The sequence below is a fragment of the Syngnathus scovelli genome, chromosome 1, assembly GCF_024217435.2.
Source record: "Syngnathus scovelli strain Florida chromosome 1, RoL_Ssco_1.2, whole genome shotgun sequence".
Taxonomy (NCBI): domain Eukaryota; kingdom Metazoa; phylum Chordata; class Actinopteri; order Syngnathiformes; family Syngnathidae; genus Syngnathus; species Syngnathus scovelli.
The window spans coordinates 24,981,707-24,997,339 of NC_090847.1; the positions used below are offsets into that span (position 1 = coordinate 24,981,707).

General features: G+C 43.7%; 2 protein-coding genes across 3 annotated transcripts; one reads left to right on the forward strand and one right to left on the reverse strand.

Annotated features, from left to right (window-relative positions):
* Positions 1 to 50: 50 nt before the first annotated feature.
* Positions 51 to 7,980, reverse strand: rap1gds1 (RAP1, GTP-GDP dissociation stimulator 1). 2 transcript variants are annotated; one of them, XM_049761083.2, is made up of 15 exons: positions 7,597 to 7,980; positions 6,621 to 6,728; positions 6,429 to 6,551; positions 6,146 to 6,271; positions 4,969 to 5,115; positions 4,499 to 4,627; positions 4,090 to 4,215; positions 3,759 to 3,902; positions 3,557 to 3,688; positions 3,337 to 3,471; positions 3,059 to 3,184; positions 2,805 to 2,944; positions 2,589 to 2,715; positions 2,378 to 2,506; positions 51 to 2,228 (listed from the first exon to the last, which is right to left on the reverse strand). In XM_049761083.2, the coding sequence occupies exons 1-15, from the start codon at positions 7,598 to 7,600 to the stop codon at positions 2,101 to 2,103; spliced, it is 1,824 nt and encodes a 607-aa protein (XP_049617040.1). In that variant the 5' UTR covers positions 7,601 to 7,980; the 3' UTR covers positions 51 to 2,100. The 2 variants fall into 2 exon arrangements, with proteins under 2 accessions (XP_049617040.1, XP_049617049.1); XM_049761092.2 differs by lacking the exon at positions 4,969 to 5,115.
* Positions 7,981 to 8,040: 60 nt separating this feature from the next.
* On the forward strand, positions 8,041 to 15,267 carry slc1a1 (solute carrier family 1 member 1). Its single transcript, XM_049761269.2, has 12 exons — positions 8,041 to 9,245; positions 10,285 to 10,425; positions 10,488 to 10,580; positions 10,896 to 11,010; positions 11,076 to 11,118; positions 11,184 to 11,306; positions 11,646 to 11,830; positions 12,018 to 12,125; positions 12,419 to 12,541; positions 12,804 to 12,998; positions 13,065 to 13,199; positions 13,379 to 15,267. Exons 1-12 carry the CDS (start codon positions 9,146 to 9,148, stop codon positions 13,617 to 13,619), a joined length of 1,602 nt encoding a protein of 533 aa, XP_049617226.1. The 5' UTR covers positions 8,041 to 9,145; the 3' UTR covers positions 13,620 to 15,267.
* Positions 15,268 to 15,633: the final 366 nt, after the last annotated feature.

The window sequence follows — 15,633 nt, forward strand, 5'->3', positions numbered from 1 at the left end:
AGCCTAACATAAAATACTTCTAAAATTCTGATGATAAAGAATCAAAGAGATTTACCCCCGCTACCTATCATCTTTTAATTATCTTGTTACAATCTTCCAAATGTACAACTTTTTGACATTTACAACAAACATTTACGCGTATAGTACTTTGATGCTGTTGCTATGGATACGACTCATTAAGAGCACAAATCTGATAAATAACCATTCAAACTTGTTTTTTTAAAAAACAGCAACAATGATATGGTAACATTTGTCATCGATTGGGACATGCCAAGATTTACAGTATATACGATTTATATGATGTATATGATAAAGCAATCTTCAGAGATTCATTGGGGTGCCGGCTCATGCATGTCTTCACTAATGTGCATTGAATTACCGACGCTAGCTGCGCTTTTATTCACTGCTGAAAGTGTAAACAAAAAAATATTTTCCCCTTTCGTGCTCCCAATGAGTAACGTCATAATATATCAACAGGTATTCGACAATTCACAGGCAGGGGGTGGGGGGGGGGGGGGGGGGGACTCACACAACCACGATCTGTATTTACTATGTCCTGAACATAAACCATAGTTTCCAATGAGTGGCCTCCGTTTAAATAGACACTGCACCCCAATTTATTTCTTCTACAGTAGAAAGAGCAGTGACAGGGAGTGGAATAATTCAGAGTCACTTGCAGTATTCATTTCTTTAGCCCAGATGTGGCATCTGTAAAGCTGACTGTTCCCACAGGCAATGATGAAAACACGAATGATTTGCAATTTGGTCTAATATGCCTAACAATCAAGCAAAAGTCCTGGAAAACTCCTAGAAATGGCCCCAAAAGACCCTCAAATGGCTGCTTCAAGCCAAAATGGCTGACTTCCTATTTTTGAGATGTTTTGTGGTTCTACCCATGATGAACATGCCGAGCGAATTTAAATATCCTGCCTTGGCTGGGTTCTGTGTAAAAGGATCCCCGCCACAGAGAAGTCAACAAAAAAGCCGATCTGTGAGTCATTTTCTTAGTGGATGAGACATGACTCATGAAAGGTGCCTCCGTTCTTTTGTTCTGACTTTCTCCATAAATCTGTCGACCCAATGTCAGCAGATGGAACACGTAATGATCAACATAAATAAAAAACAAAACAAAAAAAATAAACAAAATACACATAAGACTCAAAACCCAACAAATCAAATAAAGGTGGATAAGACTGGAGGAATCAGCCTATTTAGAGCAGGGGTGGGAAACCTACCTGTGTCGATGAGCATGCGTAATGTCCCGTTAAATAAACCTCTCCCAAAAAAAATAAAATAAAGATCAGGGGAAGTGGGTGAAATTTCTAGATAAACTGAAAATAATGAATTTGACTTCTCAACTTTAAATGCATATATCAAATATTTGTAATGCTTTGAGAGTGGTGTATGGTGTGTGGCATGTTAGGTGTTTCTAAAAACCAAATTTTTTTGGGGGGAAAAAGCCAAATATTTACTAAAAAAAGATGATTTCTTAAAAATAATAAAAGGGTTTCTTGCGTCCAGCTGTTCATATCTAGCGTATTTCTGATCAAATATAAAAAAATTATCTCCTGTTACACGACCGTATATCATGGCGTGCAAATAAATTTGATATTTAATCATTACATGTATCCTGCCCAATTTTATTTCGAAGTACAGTACTAAAAACACTAACAATTTGAAGTTCTGTGGTTTTTTTAATCCACGATTTCACTGCTTCTATTGACGTTTTAGATTTATGCCGTACTTTCTGCACGTGGTTTCAAAGTCAGAATTTTGTGACTGTGACAGCACTAACATGTACATGTAGGGCTGAGGAAAGACTGACGCGTCGTAATCTGCTACCTTACCTAAAAAAAAATCTCATTATAATGGCTTTTGTGGCTTACGTGGTGGCAAGTGTAATAACGTATTCATACGTGACATAAATCAGTCTGTCCTTAGCACGAGTCAAGAGGATGTCTGTGTGGCAGTTAATGCAACATGGTACCTTGGCACATGACGATGGGCTTACAGTACAAGGGGTAGCGCATTCATCGGGCGTTTGGGTGCGATGGCTGGGGATTGTGAGAGGAGGGTGGGTTGACGGCGAATCCGGGCCACTTAGCTCTGAGCGGTTAGCCTCTGCTCCGTGAGCGACGCCTGGTGGGACACCGTCTTGTTTTCGTGCGAACGAAGCTTGGACACCACGTCGATGAACGCCCGGCTTTGGACTTCTTTGTGGAGGGGCTCTGAGAGCAGAGAGGAGGAGTCAACGCTTCTTCCTCAACATCCGAAAACAATCAGGACGACATTTGCTGTTTAAATATTTTCAAGTCAGATACTGATCTAAGCCCACTAAGACAACAAAACTAAACCATAATCTCGTGGGTGGTCTCACCGGAGCCCATGACAGCACAGATGAGGATCATGGAGTTGTATTTAATCTCCGGCGCACTCCTCTCATCCGACAACAGTTTATGAAGCACAGCAACGAGGTTGGCTCCTTCAAAGTCCTTCTCCGCTGCAACTTTGAATGGCCGATAAGAAAAATTCATTTTGCGGATTGATTCAAACGTCACGTGCAAGTCATTTCTTGACATTATTCTCACCCAAATCGAGCGCCGCAATGAGGCCCAGCGCCACCAGTGCTTCATTCTGCATGATCATGTGCTCACTGGTTGCCATGGTGACTAAGTGCTTGACTCCTCCTCCCTGGATGACTGTCCTAACGACATCCTGAAAAAGCACATTAAAAAAATGTCAAATTTAACAATCAGTCCAAATGAGCCCAAAATATTTGCTTCAAACCAAAGTGGCCTTGAGACCTTGCTCTTGCTGTGTCGGATGAGAGCGGAAAGAAGCCTGTTGGACTCGCCCATCACCCCAGCGTGATCTTTGGCTTCGCACCACTCCACCAGCCGCTCCACCAGTTTCCCGTTGGTGCCAAGCTGGTCCGCTGCTTCCACTGCAACAAATATTGAGCAGGATTTTCACAACCACTTGCTCTATACGGAGATCCGCCAAGATAATCGCGGCCTTGCTGTGTTGCTACGACAGGAAAGGATGAGAAGACTTTTACCTTGTGTGTCAATGAGCATACGCAAGGTCCCCAGAAGCTTAAACTGGACAGGCGGCATCTCAGACTGCAAGAACTTCAACACCACATCTGCAACTCCAGCTGACAGCATCTTGGATTTGTTCACAACTGGCGGGACATGACAAACAACATGATCGCGGTGGATTCTTGGCCCTCCTATGAGGAAATACACCACACGACTGTACTATACGTTTATATAAACGGTCAGAAAGCTTGGACCTCAGCACGAGAGAGTGTGTCCGAACTAAGATTCGGCTCACCGGGTATGGCCAGGTTCCGAAGAGCACTGAGAGCTGCGTGTTGAACTGTGACATTGCCTTCGTCAATGTGCCGATCCAACAGCTCCAAAAGCATCTCCACGATACCAGTGTCCACCATGTGGATGCAATTTCCATCTGTCCGCAGGGTGAAAATAAACAACGGGTTTGGGGTTCGAATGATCACAATCGTGGAACAAACCGGCATCTTAGTCAGTCTTACCATTGCGGGCAAAATTAGCAATGGCAAGCGCACCAGCCAGTTGCAACTGGTGGTTGTGCGATGGGATCCAGGAAAGCACCCTCTGGAAGACACTGCCCTTCCCTCCCTCAAACAGCTTCTGCATGGACTCATCTGCACAGACGGTCAAGAATTATTAACAGGGATGGAGCTGGAGCGCAGATGTAAAAAGTGACTTTTTTACCTCCGAGCAGCAGGAGCACCATCAGGTCAGAAGCTGTCTTCAGCTGGGCAACATCCTCTTCCCGCTTGCTGTCTACAGTCTGGCCCACCACCTCCAGGAGACATTCCACCAAGCCCGCCTCCACCATCTGCAACTTGATCACATCTGGACAGGAGCGAAGGGCAAGGATATAGATGATGTGAAACATTAGCACGGAACAATATCATTTGCTTTTTCTAACTCGAATAATTATACCCTTTCTACTATTATTAATAATATTTAAAAAATATAGCACTCAGAAATGCTTATCTAAGAAAAAAAAAAAAAGAGAGAGACAAATATGGCACATTACCATTTTCTGCAAGAGGAGCCAGGACCTCAAATATCATTTCTCTCTTTTCATGCTCCACTTGTTTCTGGAAAAGGCGCACCAGTTCCTCAGCGATGTTGGTGGAGGCAAACTGCTCCTTGCTCGACTCTGACAAGACAACAGAAGCTGTTTCAAAAATTGCAAAGGACGTCATCTCCATGTAGAGCTTCAATAACCATTTTACAATCCACATTTGTCTGAGCGATTGCTTTCGTGGCTTGGTCAGTCATTCTTAAGCAGCTATTTGAGGGTTATTTTAGCCATTTACGGAGTTACTTCAAAAGCAAACTCGAGTTTGCGTCTGAACTCAATCAAGTCCGAAGCACGTATGCAGAACAGATGGATGGCACAAAATTTCAAATTTCTTCCTGGGTGCGGGCTAAGCGCTCACCGAGCTCGGCTAAATTCCCAAAGGCGATGAGACACATTTCCGTCAGGGCGGCGTTGTGGGAATGGATGCCGAGCAGCTTCACCAGAGTGGGGATCACGCCCATGCTGATCAGCTGGCCTTGTAGGGAATCTAGAAGGGAACGTAAAATCGGAAAAACAAGTTGTTAAAACTATTACGACTGTTCAGGACGCCATTAAAGGTTGTGAACACCTTCAACACATCTTCCACCAAAAAGCCCCAAATGGGTCGCAGGTCCATTTTTTATTGCCTCGCTGTATGTTATTGATTAGTTTATGAAGTCTATATGTCGATCTAATTTCAGAGGTGAAACTGGGGGGAAAAAATAGCAGAGCATGGCAGAAAGATGAGAAGAATGAAAAACGGCTGAGCTTTTTTGGTTTGGTTTTCGTTTTGATGGCGTACAGGAGAAGACCGGCGTATTAGATGACGGTTGTTCTGATGGTCATTACCATTATCATTGCTATAGTTCATCAGCATGCCACAAAAGACTGTCAAGAGCTTCTCATTTTCCGGCTCTGTATTTTGGGAGAGAGTTTTAATGTGTTCAGCTACTATCTGAGCCCCTCCTGCCAGGTCAACTGCACTCCTGCCCTCATCTGCAAAACAAAAGAGGCCGGGACAAATAATCAACCACAAAGGGGGAAAAAAAATAATAAGGAAAAGAACCACTAGATAGAAGAAAAAAAAAAAGAAAAAAAAACACGGTTATGTATTGTTTTATTCATACACTATCTCTGTAGCGTAATACAGTCAGTCCAAAAATATTTTTGTTGTTAATTTCTTGCACGATTAGTGTTTGTCAAACATTGATGATGCACACTCCTGACAATAATTTTTTTTTATTTTTTTGTCACTAATAGTACAGAGAATGATACCTCTAACTTTTATTTTGATCAGATTTTTAGCTAGGACACCTCAGACACTGCGCTAGCTCATGTAGCTTGCCTAATTTTTCGAGCAACCATCTGCAAGTGAAGAGCAAAAGTCCAAACGATAACTCCAGAAATTCTTGTCATTAAATGTGCATTGTTGTTGATTTCAATATTAATGTGAGGAATATGCATACTTCACAATTTAAATGCCCATATGAGAAACTAAAAGAGAAGCTCTATTGTCTTTCCCCAGCACCATTTTAAACAGGAACTGGTTGAGGGACACTCTTCTTTACACTCCCACCATTGAGTCCATAATCAAGCCAAAACAAATGTCACATCCCACGGAATTCCACAGATGAGCGGGCTTTTCAGCACGGAACGCGCCAGAACCGACAGCTGGTATTTAAAGCTTGACAGCAGGCTGCGCTTTAATCCGTCTTTAAAACGTATCAAGTAGTCAAAAATTCAAAAGCAGTTTGCACATCGGAAAGTGTCCAATCCCCATCTTTCAAAGAAGGAGGAAAACAATTAAAAAAAAAAAAAAGCAACCATTTAGTATATCAATTGCTGTGTTTTATTGTTTTGAAGCAGACTGACGTTTACAGTAACCGAGACGATCTGCGTTACTGACGGCTCTGCTGTCCCCCCGCAAATGTCACATTCCAAAGCACACAACGCTGGCGACCTGTTGGGCCCTGAAACCCAAAACCAGCTTCATGGGATTCTGCGTTCATACGGCAGAGCTACTTACGGCTGTCATAACAGATGTTGCCAAGAGCCCGGCCCGTCTGCAGTAGAATCTCCTGATCGGTGGAGTTCAACAGCTGAATGAGTGGAGGGATGAGGCCAGCTTCCACACACGGAGTTCGCATGAACTCTAGGGGAGGAAAAGACTGTCAGTGCAAGTCATAAACCAGGGGGGCTCAAACTAAGTGTCATCTAATCTCTGGTTCAAAAATATTACTATAAAATGGCTGCTTCAAAACAAAATGGCTGACTCCCTATATCTTTTTTGCTTGGAGCTGGACCCTCACCATTTTTGGCCACCTCTGCGATGATATTGGCAACTCTGGGTGCGCAGGATGACTGGGGGCTGAGCAGAGTGGCGAGCAGGGGAAGAACGCCCATCTCCTGGACCTTCACACTGGCCTCCGTGGCTACGGGAACCACACCCAGTTAACGGTAACCGTCAGAGCTCGGGTGAACACGTCTGGAAGAGTACTTACTGTTGTTGAGCAGAGCTTTCAGCAGACAGTCCAGACAACCATCCACGCTGTCCGAGGCGCTGTCTGTGGACGCCAGTTTAAGTTTCGCCAAGGCGTCACTCAGGTTGTCTGGAAGCAAAAAGTTTCCGCTGAGTGACGGCTGTATTAAGAGATTCTTACCCCATCGCACATTTTACTGCAGCACAGACATGGTATCTATAAATCTGATGCTAAAATGCATTATTACGTTTAATATCACAATTGTGGGAATTGAACATACGTCAGCAGTTTTACTTCAATATACATGATATAGAAATATGGATGTGCAGTAGTGCTTTGAAATCCGAGTTGAATTCATTCCCTGACTACGTTTGTAACTCAGAACACTCGGACAGTATCTCAATTCATCTTTTGTCACTGAGATGACTGCATGTAATTTGAAAAAAAAAAAAAAGAAAAAACACTCCAAAAACGAGAACCAACCCGTGGCTGCCACCAAGCCTTACCACAATGGCTTTTCAACAATAAATGCGCAAGGGTGAGTTGCTGAGCGTAACTTACTAGTGACTGTCTAGTTCAGTTGCTGGTTCTGACTGGCAGCTAGTATGTGGCCCTACTTTACCGGAGCCCTGACCTAAATGAAGAAGGGGAAGCTCCAGTGAAGTAATATGCAGCCGGGGATTGTGTTGCGTAACAGCTGTAAAGATGAAGGAGTGCCATCTGCACCATCAACGGCGCAGCCAGCGGTGCCATTTCGGAAGATGGAGCCCACACCCAAGCCTCCCGAGAAGCGGTACACTATTTACTGCCGTTGCAATGCAGCATCCTAATCACACATACAAGACACCCCCATCCGCTAGGCTGCCATTTCCCCACAGCGTCGCTAATAACATAGCAACAGTGACAGGGGCTGTAATGACGTCATTATTAACAAATACCCGCCAAGGTGAATTAGATTGATAGGCTAGCTTGTTAGCTTAGCCGTCTAGCGACTCACCCATCTCGACGGGATGCTGCACCGGGAAAGAGACGAACGTGGGGGGGTGTGGAAGCTCTCCAGCTCGTCGTCGCGGGGTCTATTGAAGGCCAGCTCCCCCCGCGCATACACATACGCGCTGCTGATGCTGCTTCTGCGTCTTCTTCTTCTGCTTCTTCTTCACGCCACGCTTATCTTATCCACACAACGTCTTCGCTGATGTGGCGCGTGAGCTAACCAGTTAGCAATCAGCCAACCCAAGGGTAATAATCTGCGATTCGCTGTTGCTATACGATTAACTTCCTGTCATTGCCACCCCAACCCAAGAGTGGAGTTTTTTTTTTTTTTTTAGTAAGAGCGTCCTTTAAACTAAAGTACGGTCCCACTGATGAGTGTGAGCTCGGCAGGTAAGAGAAGTTTTCCGGATAAGCTTTCACAATAAAAAGGCGCAGGCACTCCCCTTCAAAGTGAAGGCGGTGATAAATCGGTAAGTAAACACTTCCGTCTTGCCTTTCAAAATAAAACGTCAACGACACTTGAGAAACGCATCAAATGGCAACGGAGATTTTTTTCTTTTTCAAAATATTCATACATCCACATGATTAACGTCTGTAATGATGTGGTTCAAATCAAGTAAATTGGTAAAATCTTTTGTTCTTAACTTTCAAACATTTGAAAATCTAATCTTTATCAGCAGGTACTGATCAGATGAAATTCACGTGATTGGTCCTAATTTCCGATCAAGTCATTGTGATTGGGTCAGGACTACCCTATTTCATTTCATTTATTCGTCTTTATTCTCGTAACAGTGCAAAATTGTTGTCTAACATTTCTTCGATTTTATTGTATAAATTGTTTTTCCCCTATTTATACTACAATTTAAATCGTTGCCCTGTTTTACAGTTTTAATCTTGTGAAACTAATCATCTCCTCGTAATATTGCACTTTTAATCTGCAAAAAACTGCAAAATTTCCCCGTCTTCATGACACATTAATGTCACAATCCGGGTTTGTTGATGCTCTGCTTTTTTCTGTTGCAATTTCCTTAGAAAATACTGTCGGGCGTAGTCTCGTGAACCAGTAACTTTTATCACGTGACTTTTCGATGTTTGCGCTTCCTTCGGGCTTGTGTGCTCTTTTCTCGTCAATATTTCATTAGTTGCTTTTACCAGGTTTTTACCCCACCCTACCCTTAGTATTGTTAACACCTTATACTCAGATTTTTTTTTTACGACCGTTTGCTTTCCTTGTAACATTGCGTTTTTTCTCGGTATATTCTTTTTTCCCTCCCGTTTCGTTATGTGCAGGTTAATGTTTCCCCCCATTAGTCATCACTGTGACCCTTTTGTGTTGGATTCTAATTTCCAGTAGGGGAGGCGAAAATGTCTGGGACACCTTGCTCTCCATCTTTCCTGTTTCGCGCGCGCACGTAGCCGTCCTTCCTCACCCCCTCCCTCCGTTTCTGGCCATCAGCAGCGTCTGACGCGACGCAGCAGAGCCTCATCTGCTCGTGACATTCTGGCTTTTGTGTCCGAGCGAGGAAGGGGGGAGACCTTCTTCGTGGACCACCATGGACATGATGGGCGACAAAGAGCGGCGACGCCTCAGTTGCAAAGGCTTGCTGAAGAAGAACTGGCTGCTGATCGCCACAGTGGTATCAGTGCTGCTCGGTATGCGTGCATGTGCATCCATCTCCATTTTATCCTTCAGCCTCTTTTGCGGTGCACGCCGAGAGCATACGTGATGCTTTAAATGAAGGGTGGGGGAGCCTTTTCCTCATCGGGGGCCATCCCAAATGCATAAAAATAAAATAGGATGCAACCATTCAAGCAGCACTTGTGTATTCTACGGTGTGGTTCCATCTTGATTTGACTGCATGCCACCAATTCCATTTGCAAACAATAAAATTAGCACAATAAAGCCCTTATCAGAATAAAGTCAGAATCTTTAATCATTTGGGACTCGATTCATGTAATATTACGACATCTGTTGACATATTATTATGTTATTCTCGACGTTTTGACTTTTTGCTGAGCTTTTATTTTCGTGACATAATGTCATAAATTCATCGTCATAACATTCAATCTTTTTTGTAATATAACTTTATTCTCATTGCAAAGATGTATTGTAATATGTTGTCTTTTGTTGCAATGTTCTCGTAATATCGCACCTTTATTCTTTTAGCAATACAAAATGTTTTCCTATGACCTTAGTCTCGTAACATTACGGCTTTTTCAGATCTTTCCGATTTTATTCTTCCAAAATTGCGTCTTTATTCTTCTTAGAATGTTTCGACTTTGTTTTTGTACAACTCTATAACTATTTTCGTAACTTAGAAGATTACATCTTTATTCTTCGGATTTTCTCACAAAATTACTGTCCATCTTTATTCTTAGAACATGACTTTTTTTTATCTCATAAAATAATCCCTATAATACAATGACTTTATCGTACTTCACTCTTGCCACATTGCGGATAAAGTGTTTTAAAGTCTCGCGAGATTTGTTAAGGCCTTGTGTGCTTTTGTCATTTGTAATGGTTGCGTTCAATCAAACTGGCGTTATACGAGCCATATGCGGTAGTTACAATCAATGGCTAATAGCTGAGTTGAGCCTTTTTTTTAATGATGAACACAACTCTTGTACTGTATATGGCATACCATTAGAGCGTCTACCTCCACAATTGTTTTGTTGTTGCAATTATGTCCAGGGATCAGTCTGGGTGTTGCCGTAAGAGAGTACACCTCTCTGTCCCATCTGCACAAGCAATATTTCGGCTTCCCGGGAGAGATTCTGATGCGAATGCTAAAGTTGGTCATCCTCCCGTTGATCATTTCCAGCATGATAACAGGTAAAAACACGTGACACAAATCGTGTGAGCTGTATGTTACAGTATGTGCGTCACGTGCACAGGGGTCGCTGCCCTGGACTCGGAGGTGTCGGGCAAGATCGGCCTGCGAGCTGTCATTTATTATTTCTCCACCACGATTATCGCCGTCATCCTTGGTGAGTTCAATGCGCATGTGTTTTGAAATACACTTGGGCGGTCGCGGGTGATCATCAAGCGGACCTTTCCCCGCATCATCTTGAGAAGCTCGTTTGTTATTTTGAACAAAAACTGCAACGTCAAGGCTTAATGTGACTTTGACACTAAGCAAGTAAAAAAAAAAAAAAATAATAATATTAGATATATTTTTAGTATAAGATGTGGCCCACTAAAAAATGGAGGCCGTGCCACTTTTGGCCCCCGTGCTGTAGTCTGGACACCTTTTTTTGGTCAAATCAAAATAGCTGATGGCATCCCTTGTGGACCCTTGGCAGGCATCATCCTAGTGATGACCATCAAGCCCGGAGTCTCTCAAACGGCGCAGCACATTGACAGAGCCGGAACCACGCCCAACGTCACCACCGTTGACACGCTGCTGGACCTCCTTAGGTGTGTCATTGAAATATTTCTGTTTGCATTATAACACATCTCTAACCGTCATTTCTGATCAACAGAAATATGTTTCCGGAAAACTTGGTGCAAGCTTGTTTCCAGCAGGTAAGCCAAAATACACCAGCGGGTGGCCCTCAGGTCACATGACGCTAACAAGTCTCTTACTTTAGTACAAAACCAAGCGCAAGGAGTTGGAGCCACCTCAGAGGGTACCGGTCGCAGGTACGGACATTCCTCCTGTCACAAGTACGGACGTTCCTCCTGTCGCGACCACTGTCTTTGATGCCGTGGAGGTAGGCAACTCTTATAATTTATCGTGACATTATTATTTGAAACGTTAGCTTTACAGATACTAAGTCTGCCACATATTTGATAGTATTTACATTTATTTTCATCAGCAATTCATGGAATTTGTTCCTGGACAAGACCTGGATAATTTGTTTTAATGTGGCCCTTGAGCACAAACGTTTGCGCAGGTCGAGGTGTGGCCTAAATCCATTTTTCCAAGTCAAAATGTTTTTTCTTTGAGGTGCAGCTAGCATGCTTGGGGGCGGGGCAAATCTGTTAATTCACTTAATTAGAGGAGATATGGAAATGTGAATAAACTGCCTCCTTGTACTCACTGTGGTCAGAACATCACCATAGACTACAAAATCAGCGGGACGTATTCGGACGGAATCAACGTTTTGGGTCTCATCGTGTTCTGCGTCGCGTTTGGACTCGTCATCGGGAAGATGGGCGAAAAGGGACGCATCCTTCTGGAGTTTTTTGATGCCCTTAACGACGCCACCATGAAACTGGTGCATATAATTATGTGGTAGGTGGTGCGCCATCAGTAAATATCATTTTGATTTTGAAACTATTTGTGTTGAATTGAATTGAGGCAGAATTTGAAATAAATGGCAACGGGATTTCTGATTGGCTTGCTAATAGCCAATCAGAATGATCGATTGTCACAGACATCATCTTGCATCCTGGTACCATTCACTATCTGTTTTCTTTAGCTACATGCCAATCGGGATCCTGTTCCTAATCGCCGCCAAGATCATCGAGGTGGAAGACTGGGAGATCTTCCGCAAGATGGGTCTTTATATGGTAACGGTGCTGAGCGGGTAAGCCGGGCTGGATTTATACTTGACATTTGGGCCAATTCTCCCGTCCAGTGGCCACAGATAAGGCAAGGACATTTTGAAACTGCTCAACCTGCACATAGCGTAATGAAAGCTATAAGATCACACCTGTAAATCTAAGTAAGGGTCAGTACATTCTCTGCGGTAAGGTCTCAAGAAGGATACGGTTACACACTTCGATCATTATCCAAGATCAGTGGCCTTGTTTTGCTGCATGCTTGGAATGGGCAAAAGGAAGTCGCATCAGCCACCATGCGCCGTTGTTCTCGCCGTAGACTCGCCATCCACGCCATCGTCTGCCTGCCCCTCATCTACTTTGTCATCGTGAGGAAGAATCCATACACATTCACGCTGGGGATGGCGCAGGCCCTTGTGACGGCCCTCATGATCTCATCCAGGTATTGTTCTCTTCATCCTCTACCTTCTCGGACGGCTTAAGGGTGAGTCTGCTTTGAAAGAGGATAAAGAATACGTGCCGGTCTACATGTGTCGCTGCATCATTTGTGTTCTACCTATCCATGCTAAGTGTTAGCCTGTCAATGGCTTTTCCCATTATGTTTTAGCACTAAGCTATGGAGCTATGTGGTTGCACATCCAAAAAACGTGCCCGATAGCAGTGTTGCGGTAGGTGAACGTCGGTGACTAGATGATGTGTTGCAGCTCTGCCACCCTGCCCGTCACCTTCCGCTGCGCTGAGGAAAACAACCACGTGGACAAGCGCATCACCCGCTTCGTCCTCCCCGTGGGGGCCACCATTAACATGGACGGCACGGCGCTCTACGAGGCCGTCGCCGCCATATTTATCGCGCAGCTCAATGACTACGCCCTGGATGTGGGGCAGATTGTCACCATCAGGTATCATGCAAGCTCACCTACTGTAATCTCAGCTGCCCCATGTGACATGTCGCTTCTTCCTTGTAGCATTACCGCAACTGTGGCGAGTATCGGAGCTGCAGGCGTCCCAAATGCGGGCCTGGTCACCATGGTAATAGTTTTGACAGCCGTCGGACTACCTGCCAGTGATGTCACGCTCATCGTTGCTGTGGATTGGTTGCTGTAAGTGATACGTTTCCATTCAGCTGGCCTGGGATCTGCTTATCATTATCATGTGTCCACTGTATAGCGGCAACAATTAGCATTTTATGACACCATTCCTCTGCCACGAATAAGACGAAACGTTTTATTTGAAAAATACTCCAGTTCATAAGTAAGCCGTACGTGTGGTTCTGCTGCAGAGACCGTTTCCGCACCATGATCAACGTGCTGGGCGACGCGTACGGCGCCGGCATCGTCCAGAAGCTCTCCAAGCGCGAACTGGAGAGGATGGACCTGATCTCGGACGTGGATGTGGCAAACCCCTTCGCCTTGGAGGCTACGCCCGACGGCGACGAGTGCGACAAGAAATCCTACGTCAACGGGGGCTTCTCCGTCGACAAGACGGACGCCATCTCCTTTACCGAGACGTCACAGTTCTAGAATCCCCCCCCCCCTCTCTCCTGACCCCGCCTGAAGAAAGTGCCATATACTCCGAGGGGTAATACCTTCTATCAGCACCTATCATCAGCAATAGCAGCTTCCATTCATCATCACTGACATTTACTACTGATTTCAAGTGCTTCCTTTTTACACTGAAATGATACATTTATACTCCAGGAAAAGTCCTTTAGTGGGTGGATGGATGGATGGATGTATGGATGGATGGATGGATGGATGCGAGGTGTGTTTATTGAGCAGCGACATTCCACAGCGCAGCTTTATTTGCTTCTGAGTAGAAATGCACGGCTCCTATTAACTATTTGTACAGAATGTTACAACTGTGCCAAGCCTGTGAAGAGGTGAGTTGACTTGAAGGTTCGAGTCGTGAAACACTGTGAACTTTGGCCGCATAATAAGCGTACCGCCCTGTTCTCGAGAGAATTTAAGCCCAACGCGGGGAGGGGAGGGTGTCTAATTGCGATATTACGAGGGGAAATGATTATGAGATTAAGGTGGTGAGAAAAAATGTTGAAGGGGTCATATGAGAGGGGGAAAAGTGAAATTCAAGTTGTGGAGGCAAAAGTTGTAATTTTGCGTCAAATTTGTAATGTTGCAAGAATGAGATGTGATATCGGAACGAGTCCAACTGTTGCGAAAAAGTCGTAAGGTTTGAAAAAAGCGGTAATATGAGAGAAATGTTGTGACGTCACGGGGGAAAAAAAAGGATTATTAAGGTCCCGATAGAGAAAAACATCAATGTTGCAAAAAAAAAAAAAAAATTGTTAATGAGAGAAAGATTGCAATTTTTTAATGAGTCAAATGCTATGAGGAAAAAGATTAAGAGTGGAGTATTACAAAAAACAGAGTTAGTATTCTGTAAGGGGGGAAAAGTCGGACGGAATGTTGCCAAGTTGTGATTTTACAAGGTGGGGGCGGAATTGCAACTTCAGAAATGACGGTCGAAAAATTAGTCGGAAAAAATGGCAGCGTCGTGTGAAAAAGCAAGAAAGTGGCATGTTATAAGAAAAAAAAAAAACAAATAGGAATTTTTAAGACTTGCTTTGAAGAAAATACCATATTTATTGTAAAGAAATATATTAATATTGTACTACACGACACTATTTAATAATAAAATCAAAATGTTCATAGGCAATGCAATGAGAATGTGGGAATGTTATTAGGAAACAAAGTGCATTTTCAAGGTGATTTATATTTACGAAAATTCAATATTTTGCTAATATTCTCCTATACTTGAATGCTATCATATTCAAATTATGTGTAGAATACAACATTATATCAAATGTAGTAAATTCTCCCGAGAACAGGCTTCTTGAGTAGTGTCTTGTATTTAGGCTGTTACAAACTCGATAAGAACTTTTTTTTGTGTGTGTGTGTGTTGTTGTTGTAAAGCAGCCAAATTACGCACACGCACACCGAGGAGACCAACGTACTGTACTCTATGCTCTTGTGACCTCCAGTCAGCTTTCCAAGTGTCACTCCGAGACACGACTTAATATCCGCATTTTTGCCATCGAAAGCAGGACAAGGTTCTTCGGAGCAAACGTGGCTCGAGTGCTTGATGATTTTGTCGATTCATGTATTTGCTGTCCAGTATATGAATAAAAACAAGTCGCTTCCAAAGCACAAATGACTATTGATTGTTGCCAAACGGGTAATTCGCTGGGTTGTGTTATTTACGAGGTGGTACGGGAAGAAAAAAAGCTGACGGAAATAGAAGCCCGCTTCAGCACATCTCGTGCAATAGATCCCAATGTTCTTCTCGTAGCCGCTGATGTACGGCCGTGGACACTGGCTTCGCCGTTGGCCGTTAATGGCCTTGCCTTGATTTAACGCGAGTGCGCGCGCTTAGCCAGGCGCCGCGTGAAAAGTCAATGCACCTCCAACATTGCTTGTAGCCGATCCTTCCACAAGAGCTTATCGACTCCAATGTTGTTAAATTGTGAAGAAAAAATAAATAAATTACATTTGCAAAGTTACGACAAATTAAAAATTA